Source organism: Setaria italica, chromosome III (genome assembly GCF_000263155.2).
Source record: "Setaria italica strain Yugu1 chromosome III, Setaria_italica_v2.0, whole genome shotgun sequence".
In the NCBI taxonomy this organism is placed as follows: domain Eukaryota; kingdom Viridiplantae; phylum Streptophyta; class Magnoliopsida; order Poales; family Poaceae; genus Setaria; species Setaria italica.
This window is the reverse complement of record NC_028452.1, coordinates 13,279,391-13,300,338: the sequence shown is the minus strand read 5'-3', so window position 1 is coordinate 13,300,338 and position 20,948 is coordinate 13,279,391. Positions and strand designations below refer to the sequence as shown.

Sequence of the window (20,948 nt, the reverse complement as noted above, 5' to 3'; positions counted from 1 at the left end):
CATTCTCTACCAGTGATGAGAACTCCGTCGGTTTCCATTTTTCCATGGCAAGCTGCCAAGTTATGGGCCTGTTCACTTCAGCTACTTTTGCCTGCAGTTGCGGCTGTAAAACAGCCCAGCCGTTCGGCAATGAGCAGCCCAGGCTGTTATGTCCACCGTTCTCCATCTCATTCCACAGACTAACTCTCGAGTGCTCCCAACTCTCATATCCCTTCCCCAGCACTAGAAGTACGGATACGCCGCAGCACAGCCGCAAGAAGCTATACCGAATAGCTTGATCCCATATATTAAGAAAGTCAGGCTTTTACAACCAACACGCTAGAGGAATTAAAAATTACAACCAAGTCCTCAGCGCAGATCCTCCAGAACTGTAAAATTATGTACAGGAGCCTAACAAATATTAAATTTAAAACTGAAGTTCTTGATCCTCACGCAAAGCTCCTGCACATCGCCATCGGAGACGGGGAAGAGACACGACGGCTAGGAGAAGAGCTCCACCAAGGTACCCGACGAGACCTCCAGCTTGTAGCCGCAGGACATCCCCTCTGGCATGCATCAGCTGTTATCGTCTAGGTCTTGGAAGAAAAAGAGTCTAGCGACACAGACGAAATCCTTGACCCATAAGAAATCCGCAGCTGCCAAGCACACCAGCAGCAAGCTGCCAAGTTGTCTGGCAAGTGGCACAAAAGGCAGTGGAATATGACATGCTGAGAGAAGTATTGTGCATGGTCCTTGTTGCCATAAATTTCTGACGCAAGACCGATATTCGCGAATATCGGGCTGGCGGTAACCGGAGATAGCTAGCATCCCTAGGGCAACAGTCTAGATGAACAATGAACCCATAATTAAACCTCTAAATTAGTGAGTTTTTTTACGGTGTCCAATACTAGGCTATACTAGTGTTGAAAAAAGACTAGTATAAAAACATCCAACGCTCAAGATTAATTATATACTATTGAAACATTCACATATGGTATGGGTAGTATACTTGAGTAGTATAGCTAGTATAAGGATATCATGATAAAAGAACATAAATTGTATTACTATAATTTTTTGACACTAGCATAAAGTTTAAAATATCATTCCATTTGAAAAATCACTTTTTACAATGTAACAATTACTAAATTATCATAACAATGAACAATTAGATCTTATATAAAAAATACAATATAAGCAAGATGCCATTTAAATCATATATAGTTGGAATAGCTTCACAAAATGCAAAGTTTCATTGTTTGTTACTTCCAAGGATACATGCAAGACACAAGATATCTTGGAAATAGTATATGCAGGGTTTCATAGTGATGAAACTCATCTCACCTCTCTTTTTATCAATTCTTTGCCACATCAAAAAAATAATGACGTGTCACTCTACTTAATAAAAATAAAACTCCTATTAAGGATGGCCTAAGAAACAACAAAAGTAGAGAGAACCGGGTCTATGTTTGGATACGGCCTTTTGCGTTGCTGTCTTTTGCTTTCAGCATCATTGGACTCTTGCAACATGTTGGGGTCATTCTGGATTTAAGGTATCTAGCTACCTGAAATCGACCCATGAAAAATATATTGCATTAGACTTCGTGCAACAAAAAAGAACATAGTAGAGGGAGCCCATCATATCGTTTAATCTTTATTTGTAGGAGACTTTTTGAAAAGCATGGTTAAACTATAGCGGTAGTGTCAAGGGCGTCGAGGCCCCGACTGGCCGGACCGCGGCTACGTAGCTCGTAGCCGTTGGCCGTCTTCTCCGGTGAGGTTATTCCCCTCGGCTGTAGGCTTAACAGAGAAAGGGAGATTAGGAATATAATTCTTGCTTGCCATTGTCCAGCGATTACAGGAATATATATGGCCAATGGCCCAACCTAAATGGAGAAGGTTCTCCTTGATTGTAAGTTTCCTAATCTAAGTTTCTATCTTTAGTCACTAGAGTTTGATCCTAGCAGTGCCTGCCCAGCACGCTCAGCAGCGCGGCGTACGTCGCGGGCGCGTCTGCGCCTGGGGTATGTGCGCCCGTACATGGCATCTCCCCCTGCCTCGAAGTCCAGCTCGTCCTCGAGCTGAAAGGAAGGGAACCGAGCACGGAAGTCATCCAGATCCTCCCATGTGACCGAAGCAGGTGGTTCTCCCTGCCATTCAACTAGCACCTGGCGGACTCCCCGGGCCAGACGAGCACGAGTCACCTGGGCTTGTGTAGGCACCACAACACCATGCAGGAGCGGAGGCAACAGCGGAGGGACGGTCGGTGGGGTACCGACAAACTTCTTGAGGACGCTGACGTGGAACACATCATGAAGATGAGCTCCGGGAGGAAGCAGGAGCCGCACAGCCACTTCGTTGATGAGCTCCGTCACCTGGTACGGCCCGACGTAGCGCGGCTTGAGCTTCCCTGTTGCCGAGCGTGGGAGGGATGCTGCTGCCCGCTGCCGCAGACAAAGAAGAGCCCAATCGCCGACCTGGAAGGAGACCGGCCTATGGTGCTGGTCGTAGACGCGCTTTTGGGCCGCCTGTGCCTGTTCAAGGCGATAGCGGATGTCGTCGAGGAAGGCAGCACGCTCCTCCATCTCTTGGGCGGCTGCTGCGACGCGGGTCTCGCCAGGCTCATAGGAGCGAATGGTCGGTGGGTCCCGGCCATAGACCACACGAAACGGAGTGTCGCGGAGCGATGACTGATAGGCGGTGTTGTAAGTGTACTCGGCCCACGGCAGCCAACGGAGCCACTACCGGGGACGGTCGCCGGTGAAGCAGCGCAAGTACATAACAATGACCCGATTGGCGGCCTCGGTCTGGCCGTTCGTCTGTGGGTGAAAGGCTGACGACATGTAGAGCTTCGTCCCTGTGAGCCGCATGAGCTCTCGCCAAAATGCCGAGGTGAACACTGGATCGCGGTCCGAGACGATGGACTGCGGGACGCCATGGAGGCGAATGATGTCAGCGAAGAAGACGTGGGCGACGGACTCGGCAGTGTAGGGGTGCGCCAGGGGGATGAAATGGCAGTACTTGCTGAAGCGATCCACGACGGAGAGTATGACCGTCTTGCCTTGCACCTTGGGCAGCGCCTCGATGAAGTCGATGCCGATGTCAGCCCCCACAGCAGACGGAACCGGCAGTGGCTGCAGCAGACCGGCCGGCCTGAGGTGGTCGGACTTGTACTGCTGACAGGTGACGCAGGCCTTCACGAAGTCCTGCACCAAACGGCGCATGGTGGGAGAATGAAAATCCCGCCGGAGCCTGTGGAGGGTGCGGTGGACGCCCTCATGGCCGTCGTTGTGGACCGCGGCCACGATCTCTTGCAGCAGTGGGGACGCCGAGGGGATGTACAAGCGGCCGTCGAAGGCGACCATGCCGTCCAGCAGCGCCCACAGAACGGTGCGGGTGCCAGCCTGGACCTCGTTGTGGATGGCGACCAAGGCGGGATCAATGGCCTGGGCGTGGTGGAGGCGCTCGATGAAGTCGAAACGGGGCGCCGAAATAGCCATCACCTCCCCTTCGTCGTTGTCGCGACAGGATAGGGCGTCGGCGACGATGTTCGTGGCGCCCGAACGGTACTCCACTGAGAAATCGAAGCCCAATAGCTTACCTACCCAGTGGTGCTGAGGGATCGTGGCGAGGCGCTGATCGAGGAGGTACTTCAGGCTGTAGTGATCGGTTCTGACGATGAAGCGCCGCCCCCAAAGATACGGACACCAGTGCCTGACTGCCTGGACGAGTCCAATGAGCTCGCGCTCATAGGCGGCCAACGAGCGGTGGCGAGGTGCCACAGGCCGGCTGAAGAAGGCGACCGGGTAGCCCTCCTGGACCAGGACCGCGCCGAAGCCGACCGACGACGCGTCGCACTCCATGGTGAACATCTTGGCGAAGTCGAGCATGGCGAGGACGGGGGCGGATGTGACCGCAGCCTTGAGCGGGGTGAATGCCGCAACCGCCGCGTCGTCCCAGGAGAAACCCTCCTTCTTGAGTAGGGCCGTCAGAGGAGCAGCGATCGCCCCGTAGTTGTGGACGAACTTGCGGTAATATCAGGCGAGGCCGAGGAAACCGCGCACCGCCCGGGGCGAATGTGGAGGTGGCCAATCATGGATTGCCTGCACCTTGGCCGGGTCCATGGCCACACCCGCCGCGGATATGACATGGACGAGGTAAGCGATGGAAGAGGCACCAAAGGAGCACTTGGTGCGTTTCACGAACAGTTGGTGGTGGCGGAGTTCGTCGAGGACGGCCCGGAGGTGGCGAAGATGATCAGCCCACGTCCTGCTATAAATCAGAATATCATCAAAAAATACCAGGACGAAGCGGCGAAGGAACGGGTGGAGCACATCGTTCATCAGGGCCTGGAATATCGCCAGGGCGTTGCACAGTCCGAACGCCATCACAAGGAACTAGTACAGGCCATCGTGGGTACGGAACGCCATTTTGTGTACGTCCTCCGGCCGCATGCGCACCTGGTGGTACCCGGACCGGAGATCCAGCTTGGTGGAGAACTTGGCACCATGAAGCTCGTCGAGGAGCTCGTCAACCACCGGGATCGGGAAGGCGTCCTTGACGGTGAGTGCGTTCAGCGCCCGGTAGTCGACGCAGAAGCGCCATGAACCATCGGGCTTCTTGACGAGGAGGACGGGTGATGAGAAGGGCGAGTCGCTACGGTGAACGATGCCTTGATCAATCATGGCGGCACACTGCCGCTCCAGCTCGTCCTTGTGCACCGCGGGGTACCGGTAAGGGCGGACGGCGACCGGTTGGGCGTCGGCCTTGAGCAGGATGCGGTGATCATGCGCACGCTTGGGAGGAAGACCGACAGAATCCACGAAGAGCCCCTTAAATGATAGTAACAGCGCCTCCAGGAGGGAACACGCCTCTGTTGTGGCGTTCAGGGTCGGTACAGACGGGCTGGCCACGCCGGTCTAGGAGACGAGACGCCCCTGGCGCAGGAAGTACATGCGCCGGTGGCCGAGGTCCCAGACAATGGGTCCTAACTCGCCGAGCCACTTGGTACCGAGGACGACGTCGTACCCGGCCAGCGGCATGACGTATAGGTCGGCCGGGAACGACTCGCCGTCGATGAGCAGGAGCGCGTTACGGATGACGCCGGCGCAGGAGACCCGCTCGCCATTGGCGACCAAGGCTGTGAGGCGGGGACGTGAGCGGGAGGGTAGACCAGAGCGCCGCGCCGCCTCCTCCGAGATGAAGTTGTGCGTGCTGCCGGAGTCGAGGAGGGCGACGAGGGACGCGGCGTCGAGGACCACGGCGATCTGCATGGTGCTCGCCATGGGCACCCCAGCCACGGCCTGCAAGGAAAAACACAGCACCTCGGTGTCGCACTCCTCGTCGTCAGCGGCGTCCAAGGTGTCCTCGAGCTCCACGCCTGCAATGAAGAAGAGGCGCCGGCAAAACCGGTTATGGCCCCAGGTATATTTTTCATTGCAATTAAAACAGAGGCCCAGACGGCGCCGTTCCGCCATCTCGTCCGGGGTAAGGCGCCTCTGGTTGCCCTCGCCGCGGCCGTGCTGGGCGGCCACCGGAGGAGCAGGTAGCGCCTGCGGCTGCTGGGGCGCCGGGAGCGCTGGCCGGGGCGCGGGCGCGGGAAGGAGGCCGCGCGGAGGCGCCCGAGGGAGAGGCGGCGCTCTGATACCAGGTTGTCAAGGGCGTCGAGGCCCCGACTGGCTGGACCGCAGCTACGTAGCTCATAGCCGTCGGCCATCTTCTCCGCCGAGGTTATTCCCCTCGGCCGTAGGCTTAACAGAGAAAGGGAGATTAGGAATATAATTCTTGCTTGCCATTGTCCAGCGATTACAGGAATATATATGGCCAATGGCCCAACCTAAATGGAGAAGGTTCTCCTTGATTGTAAGTTTCCTAATCTAAGTTTCTATCTTTAGTCGCTAGAGTTTGATCCTGGCAGTGCCTGCCCAGCACGCTCAGCAGCGCGACGTACGTCGCAGGCGCGTCTGCGCCTGGCGTATGTGCGCCCGTACATGACAGGTAGAATAATAATTTGCAACAAAAGGGCATAGCTAGCCACATTTTTTTCCCTTTTCCTCTTGTCCAATTAACATAAACTCAGTCCTTTCGGCAAGAAGGACTACTCAATTTTAAAAAAAAATTATGCTTCACCGGCAGATATGCATCATTCATTTTACCCCGGAGTGTTTTAAGGCTTTCCATTTTTTATTTTTCAACTATTCTAATTTAAGATCTATGGCTTGGACTAGATTTAACATTGTACTGAGAAAAAGAAATCAGGTGCTACGAGTGGTTCTATAGTGGGCACAGCTATATGTCACTTTTGCGAGAAAACTCGAGAGGGAGCAGGCTAGGGCAAGGACGATCGAATCAGCGTAGCATCAAACAATTATATTCCGGAGAATGACTTGTATCTAAATAAGCAAGACTGCGAGACTAAGCGCATGACGAGAACTCCGTCGGTTTTCATTTTTCCACGGCAAGCTGCCAAGTTTTGGACCTGTTCACTTCAGCTACTTTCGCCTGCAGTTACGGCTGTAAAACAGCTCAGCCGTTCGGCAGCGAGCAGCCCAGGCTGTTATGTCCACCGTTCTTCATCTCGTTCCACAGGCTAACTCTCGAGCGCTCCCAACTCTCATGTCCCTTCCCCAGCACTAGAAGTAGGGAGACGTTGCAACGCTATACCGAATAGCTTGATCCCATATATTAAGAAAGTCAGGCTTTTACAACCAACACGTTGGAGGAATTAAAAATTACAACCAAGTTCTCGGCGCAGATCTTCCAGAACTGTAAAATTATGTACAGGACCCTAACAAATAGTAAATTTAAAACTGATGTTCTTGATCCTCACGCAAAGCTCCTGCACATCGCCACCGGAGTCGGGGAAGAGACACGACGGCTAGGAGAAGAGCTCCACCAAGGTACTCGACGAGACCTCCAGCTTGTAGCCGCAGGACATCCCCTCGGGCGTGCATCAGCTGTTATCATCTTGGTCTTGGAAGAGAAAGAGTCCGGCGACACCGACGGAATCCGTGACCCATAAGAAATCCGCAGCTGCCAAGCACACCAGCTGCGAGCTGCCAAGTTGTCTGGCAAGTGGCACAAAAGGCAGTGGAATATGACTTGCTGAGAGAAGCATTGTGCATGGTCCTAGTTGCCATAAATTTCTGACGCAAGACCGATGCGAATATCGGGCTGGCGGTAACCGGAGATAGGTAGCATCCCTAGGGCAACATCGGGCTGGCGGTAACCGGAGATAGCTAGCATCCCTAGGGCAACAGACTAGATGAACAATGAACCCATAATTAAACCTCTAAATTAGTGAGCTCTTTTGCACCTTTCAAAAAAGACCAGTATAAAAATATCCGACGGTCAAGATTAATTATATACTACTGAAAGATTCATCTATGGTATAGGTAGTATATTTGAGTAATATAGGTAGTATAAGGATATCATGATAAAAAAAAACACAAATGGCATCACTCTAATTTTTTGACACTAGCATAAAGTTTAAAATATCATTCCATTTGAAATATCGCTTTATACAATGTAATAATTACTAAATTATACATAATAATGAACAGTTAGATCTTATATATACTATATACCACTAAGTAGTAGTATTGTGTACCGTAAAAGAGCTCAAATTAGTATACTGTTTTAGCCATAAAACTCCTTATAAGGTCATTCTTAATGGACATTTCATATTTATGTTTCAAAAATACCATATAAGCAAGATGCCATCTAATTCATATATAGTTGGAATAGCTTCACACAATGCAACTTATTTCACCTCTTTTTTTATCAATTCTTTGCCACATCACAAAAATAATGACGTGTCACTCTACTTAATAAAAATAAAACTCCTATTAAGGATAGCCTAAGAAACAACAAAAGTAGAGAGAACCGGGTCTATGTTTGGATACGGCCTTTTGCGTTGCTGTCTTTTGCTCTCAGCGTCGTTGGACTCTTGCAACATGTTGGGGTCATTAAGGATTTAAGGTATCCAGCTTGCTGAAATCGTCCCATGAAAAATACATTGGATTAGACTTCTTGCAACAAAAAAGAATATAGTAGAGGGAGCCCATCATATCGTTTAATCTTTATTTGTACGACACTTTTTGAAAAGCATGGTTAAACTATAGCGGTAGAATAATAATTTGCAACAAAAGGGCATGGCTAGCCACATTTTTTGCCTTTTCCTCTTGTCCAATTAACATAAACTCAGTCCTTTCGGCAATCAGGACTACTCAATTTTAATTTTTTTTTTATGATTCACCGGCAGATATGCATCATTCATTTTACACCGGAGTGTTTTAAGGCTTTCCATTTTTTATTTTTCAACTATTCTAATTTAAGATCTATGGCTTGGACTAGATTTAACATTGTATTGAGGAAAAGAAATCAGGTGCTACGAGAGGTTCTATAGTGGGCACAGCTATATGTCACTTTTGCGAGAACTCGAGAGGGAGCAGGCTAGGGCAAGGATGATTGGGCTGCCATGCTAGAAAAGGCTTCTGGGACGGCCCTATCACGGGACTTTGTAGCTCATTTACTAGTTGCAGAGTTTCCTCTCTTTTTTCTTTTCTTTTCCTTCTTTTATTTTTTTCTCCCCTCTATCCTCCTCTAGATATTTTGTGTCTGATCCAAAATTCTCTTTTCTCTACAATTTTGTATGATTCACTACTATAACAACTCAATACACCATGGAACAAAAAAAATTATCGTTAAAACAATCTAAAATATACCAAGGAATAATGAACAGTGCACCCGACAATCCAATCCGATTACATGCTTATTTTATCTTTTTTGTCTCCTTGCTTGAATTTTTGTTCAACCCTAAATTTTGCATAAACATAGACCATTTCAGCAGCTGATGCTTGGGTGGTGAACTCTGGTATTTAGCAATGTTTCCCAATATGTAGTTCCTATGTGCCTTATGTAACTCCTCTCCTACCCAAAATGTTGCTGTAATCTGATGTCGATTGGCGTTTGTGATTGTTTTCGTTTTGCAATATAATCCGGTGGGGAAATCTGTTCCCCTTCGTTGACCCGTAAAAAATCACAAAAGTACAGGATCGTACTCACATATGACACTTGTTGATGGACGCATTGATTAAAGCTTTATGAAAACCTGCAAGCGCTATGACGTGCTGCACTGAAAGATGAGAGCTTGAGCTAAACACACACTTCCTTAGGCTTAGCAATTCATAATTAATTTCGTATGCACTTTGCCAACGAACTGTTTTAGGGTAGACCTCAACAATTGACCTAACACCTAGGACTGGTATGATTTTATAATCACTAAATCCAGCGTCGAAGATAATCTTCTTCCAGCCTTGTTCATTTCGCTCGATGCCATTGACAAACATGATGAAGAGATCGAACAAGACCTGCGTCTCCTTATGCTGTAGGTCAGATGACCCTGCTCCAACCACCATATCCAATATTATCACCTTCCCTCCCTCCTCTCTTGGTGGTATAGCCTTCCTACAGGTCTTCAATATTTTGACGCACTCGGCATCGCCCCAATCGTGCAAAACCCACTGAAACCAAACAAACAAATTGGAGAAATTATGTGAACATCTTACACAACTTGAGCACTTGAGATTGTTAACAACAAATATATAGTGTGTTTATGTCTCTTTCATGAACTAGAGGAAAGTCATTTGCATGCCAGTCTTAGCGTTATCGTGATAAATTTGACCAAAGAAAACAATGCAAGTACATGGCACTGTTGGTGCCAGCAGGAGCATCGGCCACGATGTGAGAGAAATCCAGCACGCTGCACTTGACGTTAGGGAACGCCTTCGAGATGGCCTGGGCCACCCCGCCGAGCCCTCCCCCGACGTCGACCAGCGAGCTCACCCCTCGAAAGACGTCGCCGCACTCCTTGATGACGATGTCCATGATGAAGCCGCTGTCGGCGACCATGCCCTCATTGAAGAGCGAGCCGAAGGCTGGCTCGCGGCTGGCCAGATCCCACGGGTTCTTCCCCTGCACCGTCTCGAAGAGGGACGGCTGCTCCGGCGGCTTGTCGCGCTGGAGCCAAGCGCCAAGGCCGAGGAACGGGGACACGATGAAGGTGCCGTCGAGTATCAGGGCCAGGAAAGGGGTCTGTTGGGGTAGAAAATCATCCCCGAAGAGGCTCAACTAGTTTCTAAATGAAAAGAACAGGAAGGGCGAAAAACTGAGAAAGACTTTGGGAGAGCTTAACACAACTCCACCTCCGTCCAGAACGTGTTGGTTTACATTCCTCTCGATCCCATTTTATAGGGCTGTAATTTTTACACTTTACAACTCATCGCCCTCCTTTATCACTTTATGCGAAGCATATCCGAGGGTATTACAGTAACATTATGCCACTTTTGTCACACTCTTTTACAACTCATCACTTTACAGCTGGGCTTGTGTGAGCCAGCATGACGAAGACGTCGTCACCACTTTGCTGGTTGCCGAAATTGCAAGTAGGCTCCCGGGTCTCCATCACTGGCTGACGACTTCGCTGCCCTCGCTCCGCCCTGGCTCGTGCATCCCTCTCGAGCCCGAAGTCCTTTCGCTGCCTTCACCGGTCACTAAGATGACGAAGTTATTCCTCCGCACCGGCTCTTTGTTCTTGCACGTGATAAACCACAACACTTCTCCATGAACCCATTACGTTAGCCCATTGCAAAATCTCGAAATGAGGGACGGGATGCTGTGCGAAGTCATCTTCCCCAACAGTAGCCCCTCGCTAGTGAGGGTCATCTTCGACGAGCCGAACTAGCGACTTTGCCCATTACGAGATGGGGAAGTCAGGACCCCTGAAGCACCTCCCCATTTCGGCTCATTCGTGCAGTTTTTTTTATATGTATCCTATCGATAAGACGTCTCCTCGTATCGCGCTAACCGCTGCCGGCGTTTCGACTTTCGCGCCCATTCCCCTGCCTATAAAAGGTCGAGTTATCCTAGGGAGTCAAACGTCCCGAGCCCTTGTGCGATAGACGTTTGCCCCTGCGACTTTTGTTTCCTCAGGTATTTTTCTTCGTGTATTTATATTATCTGTTTGTCTTTTTACTTTGTTTTCATTTTTTGTTTTACTTCGGTTCTTCTGGCTTTGAGTTTATTCTTAAACACTTCGTGCGGTGACCGTCTCTTGTAGATTTGATCTGATGGCCCCTCCTAAGGCTCCGAAGACTCCTAAATTTCCTCCAACCACTGTGTTCAAGCGAAGTCGTGTCACTCCAAAGATGATATGTGTGAAGACCAATGGTGGTCACCCTTGGATGATGAGTGATTGACAACGTTGTGTTGGTTTGATGTTGCTCTTGGCTTGTGATGTGCAGGTGTAGGATGCGACGTGGCGGTCGACGGCGTGCGGTGAAGGTCAAGCGAAAGGTTCATGTCGATGGACCAAGAGCGGTGAAGGATGAACGCGAGTAGGCTTGGACTGATGGACCCGAGAAGTCCGGGCGAAGTCACGGGCGGTCCACATGGTGCACGGAATGGCGAGAGGGCATGACAGGATGGAGACGGCGTCGGTCGAGTCAAGCGGGAGGCTTGGCGGAGGCCGGACACGCGTCAATGGACGGTTTGGGTGGTTTGGGCCTCAAAACCACCGCGCAGGCAGGTTTCCCGGTTTGGGCCTCAAAACCGGGGGCGAGCTCGGTGCGGCCGGAGCTTCAAGAAGGAGGGCACGTGGTGTCATCACGAAGCTTGCGTCGAGGCGAAGCAAAGTCGTGAAGGCGGCGTGTCCGTCCGATGCACGGATAAAAACTTGGACCAAAATGCCCCTGCGTGGGTAGTTATCTTAGTTGTAGCTGTAGGGGTAATATAGTCTTTCGTCCTGGACTATAAATAGGGATGGGGGGCTGGTTATTTCAGCACCTCTTTGCTTAGCAACTCATTATCTTTTAGCTTAGAGGCTAGTCATGTGCTTAAAGTGAGAGGAGAGAGGGAGATTAGAGAGTGATTACTCTTTTCTCTTGATTTCTTCATATTTAGTGGGTGGATGAAGGGAGGAGGCTAGTCCTCATCTTGTATAGAAGATGTTCTCGTGTTTTAGCTTTGTTTGTTGTCTCAAATCGTGCTAAATCTTTGATTCCCGAGCGTTTTTCTTTTTCCCTATTTTCGGAACTATTTTTGGGGAATTTTCGTTCATCATGTTTGAGCCCGAATCTCGTGAGATTGGTTGAAGGGAAATGTTGCTAGAACCTTGGAGAGCATCTTTGATATGATCCCCTTTCAAATCCTTCACGAATCCGGCTTGATTTTGAGTTTTTCCCAAATCGTGTTCTTGAGTTAGGGTTTCGGTTTTCTCCAAAATTAGTGATGAATTCTTGAGCTTTTCAGGATTAGTTTCATGGATCTATTTGCCCTTGGGGTATTGCATCCTTGTCTCAAGTTTCATCTCGATTCATGAAGATTTGAAAGAGAATTTCTCGTTCGAAGTCGGAGGTGTTGTTCTCGGTGTTCTTGCTGTTCTTCGTTGTTCCTGTGTCTGTTCGTGCGTCGTCTTTTCTCTTGCGCAGGAGGCATCGGGCAGCTCACGTGCACGGGACACACGCGTGCCAGATGCAAAGCAGATCAGAGCAAGGAGGCGGCCCAGCAAGCAGCAAAAGCTGCGGCCCAGGTGCATGTGCAGCAGGCCAGCAAGCAGCGGTCCACGCAGCAGCATTTGTGGGCCGGCAGCGCAACAGGCCACCAGGCCGCACGTCCACGGACCGCACGCAAGGCAACTCTGGTCTAGCAGCTCAGGTAAGTAGCGCAAGCATCAGGTAGTGCCATTGTGCCTTGAAGGGTTGCTTTCTAGCTACAGTGATTAATGATTGGAGTAATCATTAGTTCTTGCATGCTTTTTGCACTGTCATAAACCCATGATTGTTCGGTCTGTTAATCCTAACACTTGTTCACCTGCTTGAGTATTTAACATGTCTTATCACTTGCTAATCATGCTTAGTTCCTTAAATTAATCTTCTATGGCAGTTAGTTAATCACTACTTGTTTAGCTACTTTACATGATATATCTTTTGCTAATCAAGTCTAGTGGTTAATTATTTTATTGTCCCATTTGCTAATCACGCCTAGCACTTTAGATTAATCTTTTTCTCTTGCTTGCTTAGTGGAGTGATTAGCTAGTAGTGATCTTGGTTAATCGAGTTTTGAGCAAACTTGTTAGAATCATTTTATGTCTTGTTTCCACTGTGATTTGTGTGTCTCTTATCGTTCCTAGGGTGAGCTAGTCACGAGTTGACTTGCGTCATCTTGATGATTGAACGCACCGTGTGCTTTGGGGTTGCGTTTGGGACATAGGCCTTGTTTTCGTTGAGAATTTTTATAGGCTCCCATTCACCCCCCCTCTGGTCGCCCTTTCGGTCTTTCAATTGGTATCAGAGCCGGTTAAGGTTTCTCCATACCCTAATCAGTTTCGAAACCTATTATGGCGACCTCTGAGCGTTCTTCCTCGACCGCTACACCCTACTTTGATGGCTCTGATTATCGGTATTGGAAAACTCGCATGAGAGCCCATCTAAATAGTAGGGGACTAGGGGTTTGGGAAATCACTCAGGATGTGACTTATGTGATTCCTGCTACTCGTGTGACTCAGGATGAAAGGGATAAGTATCACGCCAACAGCAAGGCGGTTGATATTCTGTTTGCGAGTCTGAGTCGTGCTGAGTTCGATCGAGTCGAAGATCTCTCTCTTGCTCATGAGATTTGGTCTCGACTTCAGAGTTTCCACGAGGGAAACAGTCAGGTGAAGGCTAGACTCTTTGAGACTTATAGGCGTGAGTATGAGAACTTTATTCATTTGCCTGGTGAGTCTGCCGAAGCTTTATTTCAGCGTTTCTTGGCTATTGTGAACAAGATGAAAGCAAATATCACCATCTTACCCTACACTGATCATGATAGAGCTTTAAAGCTCCTGCATGCCTAGGATCACGAAGTGTGGGGTACGAAGGTTGATGCTATCATCGAGTCACCGAATTATGAAACACTTTCCACTGATGAACTCTTTACCAAGTTGAAATCCACAGACGTTGGCAAGAGGCTCCGAGCAAAACAAGGAGGCCCTACTGATCCAAATAGTATGGCTCTCATGTCAGGCTCTGGACAGCCTAATTCTTTGAGTAACTCTTCTTCTATGTCGTTTGCCTTGTTTTCTTTGGTTTCTGTTTCAGAGGAGCAGCTGGAGGTTCTTGATGATGATGAGCTCGCCTTGATCACGAGGCGATTCATGCGCTTCAACGATAACTGCAAGAACAGGCGAAGGAACAACAACAACTGCTTCGATTGTGGCAAGCCAGGCCACTTTGCCGCTGACTGCCCCGACAAGAACAAAACCAAGAGCAAGTACGACTACAACAAGCACAAGAACAAGGACGGCACCAAGAAGAAGAAGAAGTACACCGACCGCGAGAAGAAGGAGTATCGCTAGAAGGCTAAAGCACGTGCCTTCATCGCCTCCCTCAGCAACGTCGACTCCGACACCGACGACCACACCGACTCAAGCTCAAGCGAGGAGGACGACGACCGCAAGGCAAAGAAGAAGGACGGCAAGAACTTCAATGGCCTTTGCTTCTACTCCGACAAGAACCGCGACGGGTACTGTGTCATGGCTCTCAACTCCAAGAAGGATGACAAGGAAAGTGACTCCGACACAGAAACTGAGGTAAAGCCTACTCCTGAACAACTTGCTCTAGAAGTAGAAGAACTTAATGATTGCCTAATCAATCAAGATAAACTGCTTAAGAAGGCTGCTAAAGAGCGAGTTGAGCTCAAGGCTAAGTTAGAAAGTGCCTTGATTGAGATAGATATGCTTAAATTTGCTTCTACTATTTCTGATGTTGTTGAGTGTGATGAATGTGGTGTTCATATGGCTAGTCTTGCATCTTTGCAATCTAAGCATGCTTTGTTGGTAGATGAATTGGATTTGACTAGGGCTGCTTTAGATGAGGTCAAGACTAGGCCTATTTTGCTTGGTGCATGTAAGTCTTGCCCTGCTTTGCAAGTTCAGTTGGATGATGCATGTGCTAAGCTTAGTGCTTTAGAGAAGTCTGAGTTCATTGCTAGATCTAAACTTCCTGAATGCACTGTTTGTCCTGAACTCAAGCTTAATTTGCAACATGTTGAGGATGAAAACTCCTACTTGTGCACTGTTCTTAGTTGGGTGTCAAGTAGGGAACCTCAGCTAGGCATGATGATTCAGGAGTTCAAAAGGGCTGATGGTTTTGGGCTTGGGTCGGTTATGAAGGGATGTCTTTTTAATGGGTTGCACAAGTTTTTTGATGGGTTGTGTGAGAAGGTGGGTCAAAACAGTGGTGAGAGAAAGAAACCAAACTACAATCAGTGTGAGCCACCAATTGACTACACCCTTCGAGAGTCACCCACCAAAATTAGAGAGCAACCCAATCTAGCTTGTGAGCAAAACTTGTCTAAGTGTGTGAGAGATGGAATTTTCATCGAGACACCACCTAAAGCACCCAAGAAAGCCATTTGGGTGGAAAAGCCAAACCACCTCAAGAACAAACTTGACACACTTCCAGAAATTGCTCCTAAGAAACTTCCACCAAAACCCCAAGATAAGCCACAACCTAGAGTGAATCCTCAGCCAAAACAGCCTGCTAGATTCCACTGTGAGTATTGCAAGAGATGGGGTCACCTTGAGGAGTTTTGCTTTCGTAATAAGAAGGCTTTGAGGCGTGAGCGTGAGTGGGGCAACAGGGACATGTACTACCCTTCTCATGGTGTACATGCGCCTAGAGCAGCTCCTCCACCTCGTCGTGTGGATAGTGTGCGTTTTGCTCCTTCGCGTGTTTTTGCTAGGCATGCTCCTCGCCATGATCAATATGGCCTAGGACAATATGGCCGTGGCTTTGAGTCTCGGAGCTACAACGGACCATGTTTTTCCCCTAGCGTTGGCCGTAGTCCTCCTGTGAGACGAGAGATGGTTGATTTTGATAACCCCACTCTTGAGCAAATGGTTCGACACTGGTATTCTACTTATTTTTCTAACCCCAGTGTTGAGTCATTTGCTCATCCTTGGTCTCTCTTTGTTTGAGCAGGTCGGAGGCCTGGAGAACATGTGGCTTATTGATTCCGGTTGCTCTCGACACATGACCGGTGATCACAGATGGTTCTCCAGCCTCACCCCGGTGATGACCAAGGAGTACATCACTTTCGGGGATAATAGTAAAGGTAAGGTGTTGTCTGAAGGTGTTATCAAGGTGAGTGAGAATTTCATGCTCAAGCGAGTTGCTCTAGTTGATTCTCTTGGTTTCAATTTGCTCTCTGTGTTGCAACTGCTTGATGATGGTTTTGAGGTCCGTTTTAAGCAAGGGACCTCAAGGATTTTAGACTCTTGAGGCGATCTTGTGTGTATGATTGTCCCCGAGGGTCAAGTGTTTCGAGTTGATTTTTCCAAGTCATTTGGTCTCTCTCGATGTTTAGTGGCTGGCTCATCTTCTGAACTTTGGAAATGGCATAGGAGATTGGGTCATTTGAGCTTTGATTTGCTTTCCCGCTTGAGTACTTTGGATCTTATTCGTGGTTTGCCCAAATTAAAGTTTGGGAAAGATCTTGTTTGTGCTCCCTGTCGACATGGGAAGATGGTTGCTGCTTCCCATCCACCTGTGAATCAGGTGATGACTGAACATCCAGGCGAGCTGTTGCATATGGACACTGTTGGTCCAGCTCGTGTTTGTTCAGTCAGTGGGAAGTGGTATGTGCTTGTGATCGTTGATGATTTTTTGAGGTATTCATGGGTTTTCTTCATGGAATCTAAGGATGAGGCATTTACTTTTGTTCGAGATTTGATTTTGAGGTTGAGAAACGAGCGACCAAAAGATGTCATGAGAGCTATCCGCAGTGACAATGGCACAGAATTCAAGAACGCTCGTTTTAAAGCCTTTTGCAATGATCTTGGTCTTGAACACCAGTTTTCATCGCCTTATGTCCCTCCTTAGAATGGTGTTGTTGAACGGAAGAATCGGACCCTTTGTGAAATGGCTAGGACGATGCTTGATGAGCATAGGACTCTTAGAAAATATTGGGCCGAAGCTGTCAACACTGCTTGCTATGTGTCCAATCGAATCTTTTTGCGAGCTTTCCTGAAGAAAACTTCTTATGAGCTGATGCATCGACGTTCCCCCAAAGTGAGTCACCTGAGGGTGTTTGGCTGCAAGTGTTTCATTCTCAAGCAAGGAAATTTGGATAAATTTGAGTCTCATTCTACGGATGGGATTTTTCTTGGTTATGCTTCTCATAGTCGTGCTTATCATGTACTTAACCTTGAAACTAACCGGATCGTGGAAACTAGTGAGATTACATTCAATGAAATTATGCCTTGCACAACTCCTGTCTTTGAAGTTGCAGGTGAACATGAAATGGGGCAAAGCATATTTGAGGAAGAGGAAGAGCGTGTAGATGGTGGTGAGGAAGAGGATGATGAGATTGACCGAGCTCCAGCTGTTGCACCTATACCTTCTACTTCGACTACGAGAGTTGATGGCCCTACCTCTACTTCCACTACTTCAAGCCATCAACTAGTACCACTACAGGATGAAGAAGAAGAAGATCAGAGTGATCCAGCTGCTGTTGAGGGGGAGGCGACTTCAGAGCGAGAGGCTCCACGGCACATTCAGCGTCGTCATCCTCCACAACAGATGATCGGTAACTTACATGAACGCACCACTAGGCACAGCTCTAGGCAGATTTCACACTTTGCACATTCTGCATTTGTTGCCTCTTTCGAACCCCGAGATATTGGACATGCTCTATCTGATTCAAATTGGGTTAATGCCATGCATGAGGAGTTGGAGAACTTTGAGCGAAACAGGGTTTGGGTTTTAGTTGAACCACCTCCAAATTGCCATCCTATAGGAACAAAATGGGTTTTCAAAAACAAACAAGGTGAGGATGGGTTGATTGTGAGAAACAAAGCGAGGTTGGTTGCCCAAGGTTTTAGCCAAAAAGAAGGGATAGATTATGAGGAAACCTTTGCCCCTGTTGCCCGTTTGGAAGCAATTAGAATCCTTCTAGCCTTCTCTGTGGCTAAAGGTTTTAAGCTCTTCCAAATGGATGTGAAAAGTGCCTTCCTAAATGGTTTCATAGAGGAGGAAGTGTATGTGAAACAACCCCTGGTTTTGAGAGTCCTAAATAACCTGATCGTGTTTTCAAACTCCAGAAAGCTCTCTATGGCCTAAAACAAGCACCCCGAGCGTGGTATGCTAGATTGAAATCCTTTTTGATTGGGAATGGGTTTGAAATGGGATCAGTTGATAAAACACTCTTTCTCCTCAGGCAAGGCAATGGCTTATTGATTGTTCAGATATACGTGGATGATATTATCTTTGGTGGTTCTTCTCATGCTTTGGTTGCCAAGTTTGCAGATGACATGAGCAGGGAGTTCGAGATGTCGATGATGGGTGAGTTGACCTTCTTCCTCGGGCTACAGATCAAGCAAAGCAAGGAAGGAACCTTCGTGCACCAAGGGAAGTACACGAAGGACGTGTTGAGGAAGTTTGACATGGCTGATGCTAAGCCACTCTCCACACCTATGGGTACGACGACGGCACTAGATGCGGATGAAGATGGCGAACCGGTGAACTAGAAGGAGTACAGAAGCATGATCGGCTCCCTCTTGTACCTGACGGCAACGAGGCCGGACATACACTTCGCCGTGTGTCTGTGCGCTCGTTTTCAGGCTTCACCGAGGACATCTCATCGTCAAGCAGTGAAGAGGATCATGAGGTATCTCCGCTTTACCCCTGAGTTCGGTTTGTGGTATTCTGCCTCCTCGACACTCACGTTCTGGGGATACTCCGATGCGGACTTTGCTGGGTGTCGCTTGGATCGCAAGTCTACCTCGGGTACTTGCCAGTTTCTCGGTTCGTCTTTGGTCTCTTGGTCTCCTCGCAAACAATCTAGTGTTGCTCAATCTACCACCGAAGCTGAGTATGTTGCTGCTGCTAGCTGTTATTCTCAGCTGCTTTGGATGATTTCCACTTTGAGAGACTTTGGTTTGGATTTTACTCGTGTACCTCTTCTTTGTGACAGCATGAGTGCCATTAGTGTAGCTAAGAACCCCGTTCTCCACTCAAAAACTAAACACATTGATGTGAGATATCATTTTCTGAGAGATCATGTTGAGAAAGGGGATATTGACCTTGGCTATGTTGCTACCCAAAACCAACTCGCGAACATTTTCACCAAACCCCTGGATCAAGCCAATTTTGCTCGTTTGCGGGGGGAGTTGGGTGTTTGCTTTCCTTTCTGAGTTGGGTTTTTGGAGCTTCTTTTGTATTATACTTGTATCATTTTTGTACAAAATATGGTAGGATAGTCACTTGTTCATGATAGCTTTGAGTTCTTCATGTATATCTTATCATGCTATCTTTTGTGATATATTGTGATGGATGATACATATGAACATCATGTCATGCTTTACCTTAGTTCACATTTGGGTATGGCATGTTGTTCATCTGTATCATTTTAGCTTAGTTTCCATGCATTTTGTATCATATTGCATTTTGTATCATGTTGCACTAGATGAGCTTCTCCTATATATCTTGTGTACTCCCTTATGCTACTTGTGAGCTAGTGTTGTGGTTGGTGATTTTGATGCAATGTGCAGTTGTGCTCTTGATGATATTGTACACTTGTTGAGATAACTGTTTTTGAAATTCAATGCTAAATTCTACTCTATTAACTTGTTTTTCACCCATGAGTAGATGCTTGGTTATGGTTTGCCCTTGGTTGAATATTGGTTCCATATCTAGCTTATGTTTGGAATCCATGTTCTTTTCAATTGGGTCAAAGATTTAGGTATCATTGCAAATGTTTAGCCCATGATGCACCCCTTGGGGAAGCATGGCTTCTTTGTGCCGCAAAGGCACTTCATGTATTTTGCTTTGTGTGAATACTAAAAAGAAATATGCTGAAAACTTCATAAATTCACCAAGTTTTTGTGCTTAATGTGATATTATTGCTTGCTTAGTTGTTACAAGATGTCTACCAAAAGAAGTAGACACTTGGTTTCAACAAGCTTTAAACATGACTTGTGATGCATATGTGGGTGTTTGCAATGATCTCTTGTTGAGAATGGATTTTCCTAGTATGAGCTCTTGATGGACTGGTCTATTCTTGCTTGGGTGATTCTTAACTAGGTGAATGCTCATGTGGTGATCTTTTTATACATTGCTAAAACTTGATACTTGCTCCACATCCACTGTTGTAACTTGCTATCATCTTGTTGGCGATGCTATTGTTTCTTATGATCTATCAAGCTTTATCTCCCTAGTAGCCTTTGAGAGTGCATTGTGATATATTTGAGAAGCTTGTTAGGTTCTGCATTTCCATGGCATGCATTTTGTGCTTTCATCCTTTTCTTGATGGTTGCATTGTCAACAAGGGGGAGAGAAATCTACACAAATTCTTTCATCTGTCAAGAGGGAGACTTTGCATGTATGCATGTTTTCAAGGGGAGTGCATATGTTCAGGGGGAGTATTTGTGAGTTGTTGATGTGCTCTTGTTATGCTCTTATGCTCTTGTACCGGTCGCGTTGAGCTGTTTACCTCTTCTTGAGGAGCCGGTTTTTTATTTGAGTTTGGATTTTCATGTGATTGGTGTTGAGCCCGTTTTCTGCCTCTTCTTGAGGGATCACATGATTTTGTCTCAGTTTTGTAGAGCCGTTGCCCTTATCTTAGGGGACTGAGATTTTTCTATTTTGAGTTTCTTGTTTTTCTGTTTCAATACTATGAATTTGTGGGGTGTTGTCAATGCACTCATCAAGGGGGAGATTGAAGACCAATGGTGGTCACCCTTGGATGATGAGTGATTGACAACGTTGTGTTGGTTTGATGTTGCTCTTGGCTTGTGATGTGCAGGTGTAGGATGCGACGTGGCGGTCGACGGCGTGCGGTGAAGGTCAAGCGAAAGGTTCATGTCGATGGACCAAGAGCGGTGAAGGATGAACACGAGTAGGCTTGGACCGATGGACCCGAGAAGTCCGGGC

At 47.7% G+C, this 20,948-nt stretch overlaps 1 protein-coding gene across 1 annotated transcript in view; it reads right to left on the bottom strand.

Moving 5' to 3' along the window:
* Positions 1-6,501: 6,501 nt before the first annotated feature.
* The window catches only part of LOC101764045 (O-methyltransferase ZRP4-like), a 55,156-nt gene continuing 40,709 nt past the window's right edge, over positions 6,502-20,948 (bottom strand). The window contains exons 3-5 of the mRNA XM_012844482.1: positions 9,677-10,071; positions 9,198-9,540; positions 6,502-6,633 (exon numbers count right to left, since the gene is read on the bottom strand). Of these exons, the coding sequence (XP_012699936.1) occupies positions 6,502-6,633; positions 9,198-9,540; positions 9,677-10,071 (870 nt within the window). The remainder of the gene's footprint in view (positions 6,634-9,197; positions 9,541-9,676; positions 10,072-20,948) is intronic.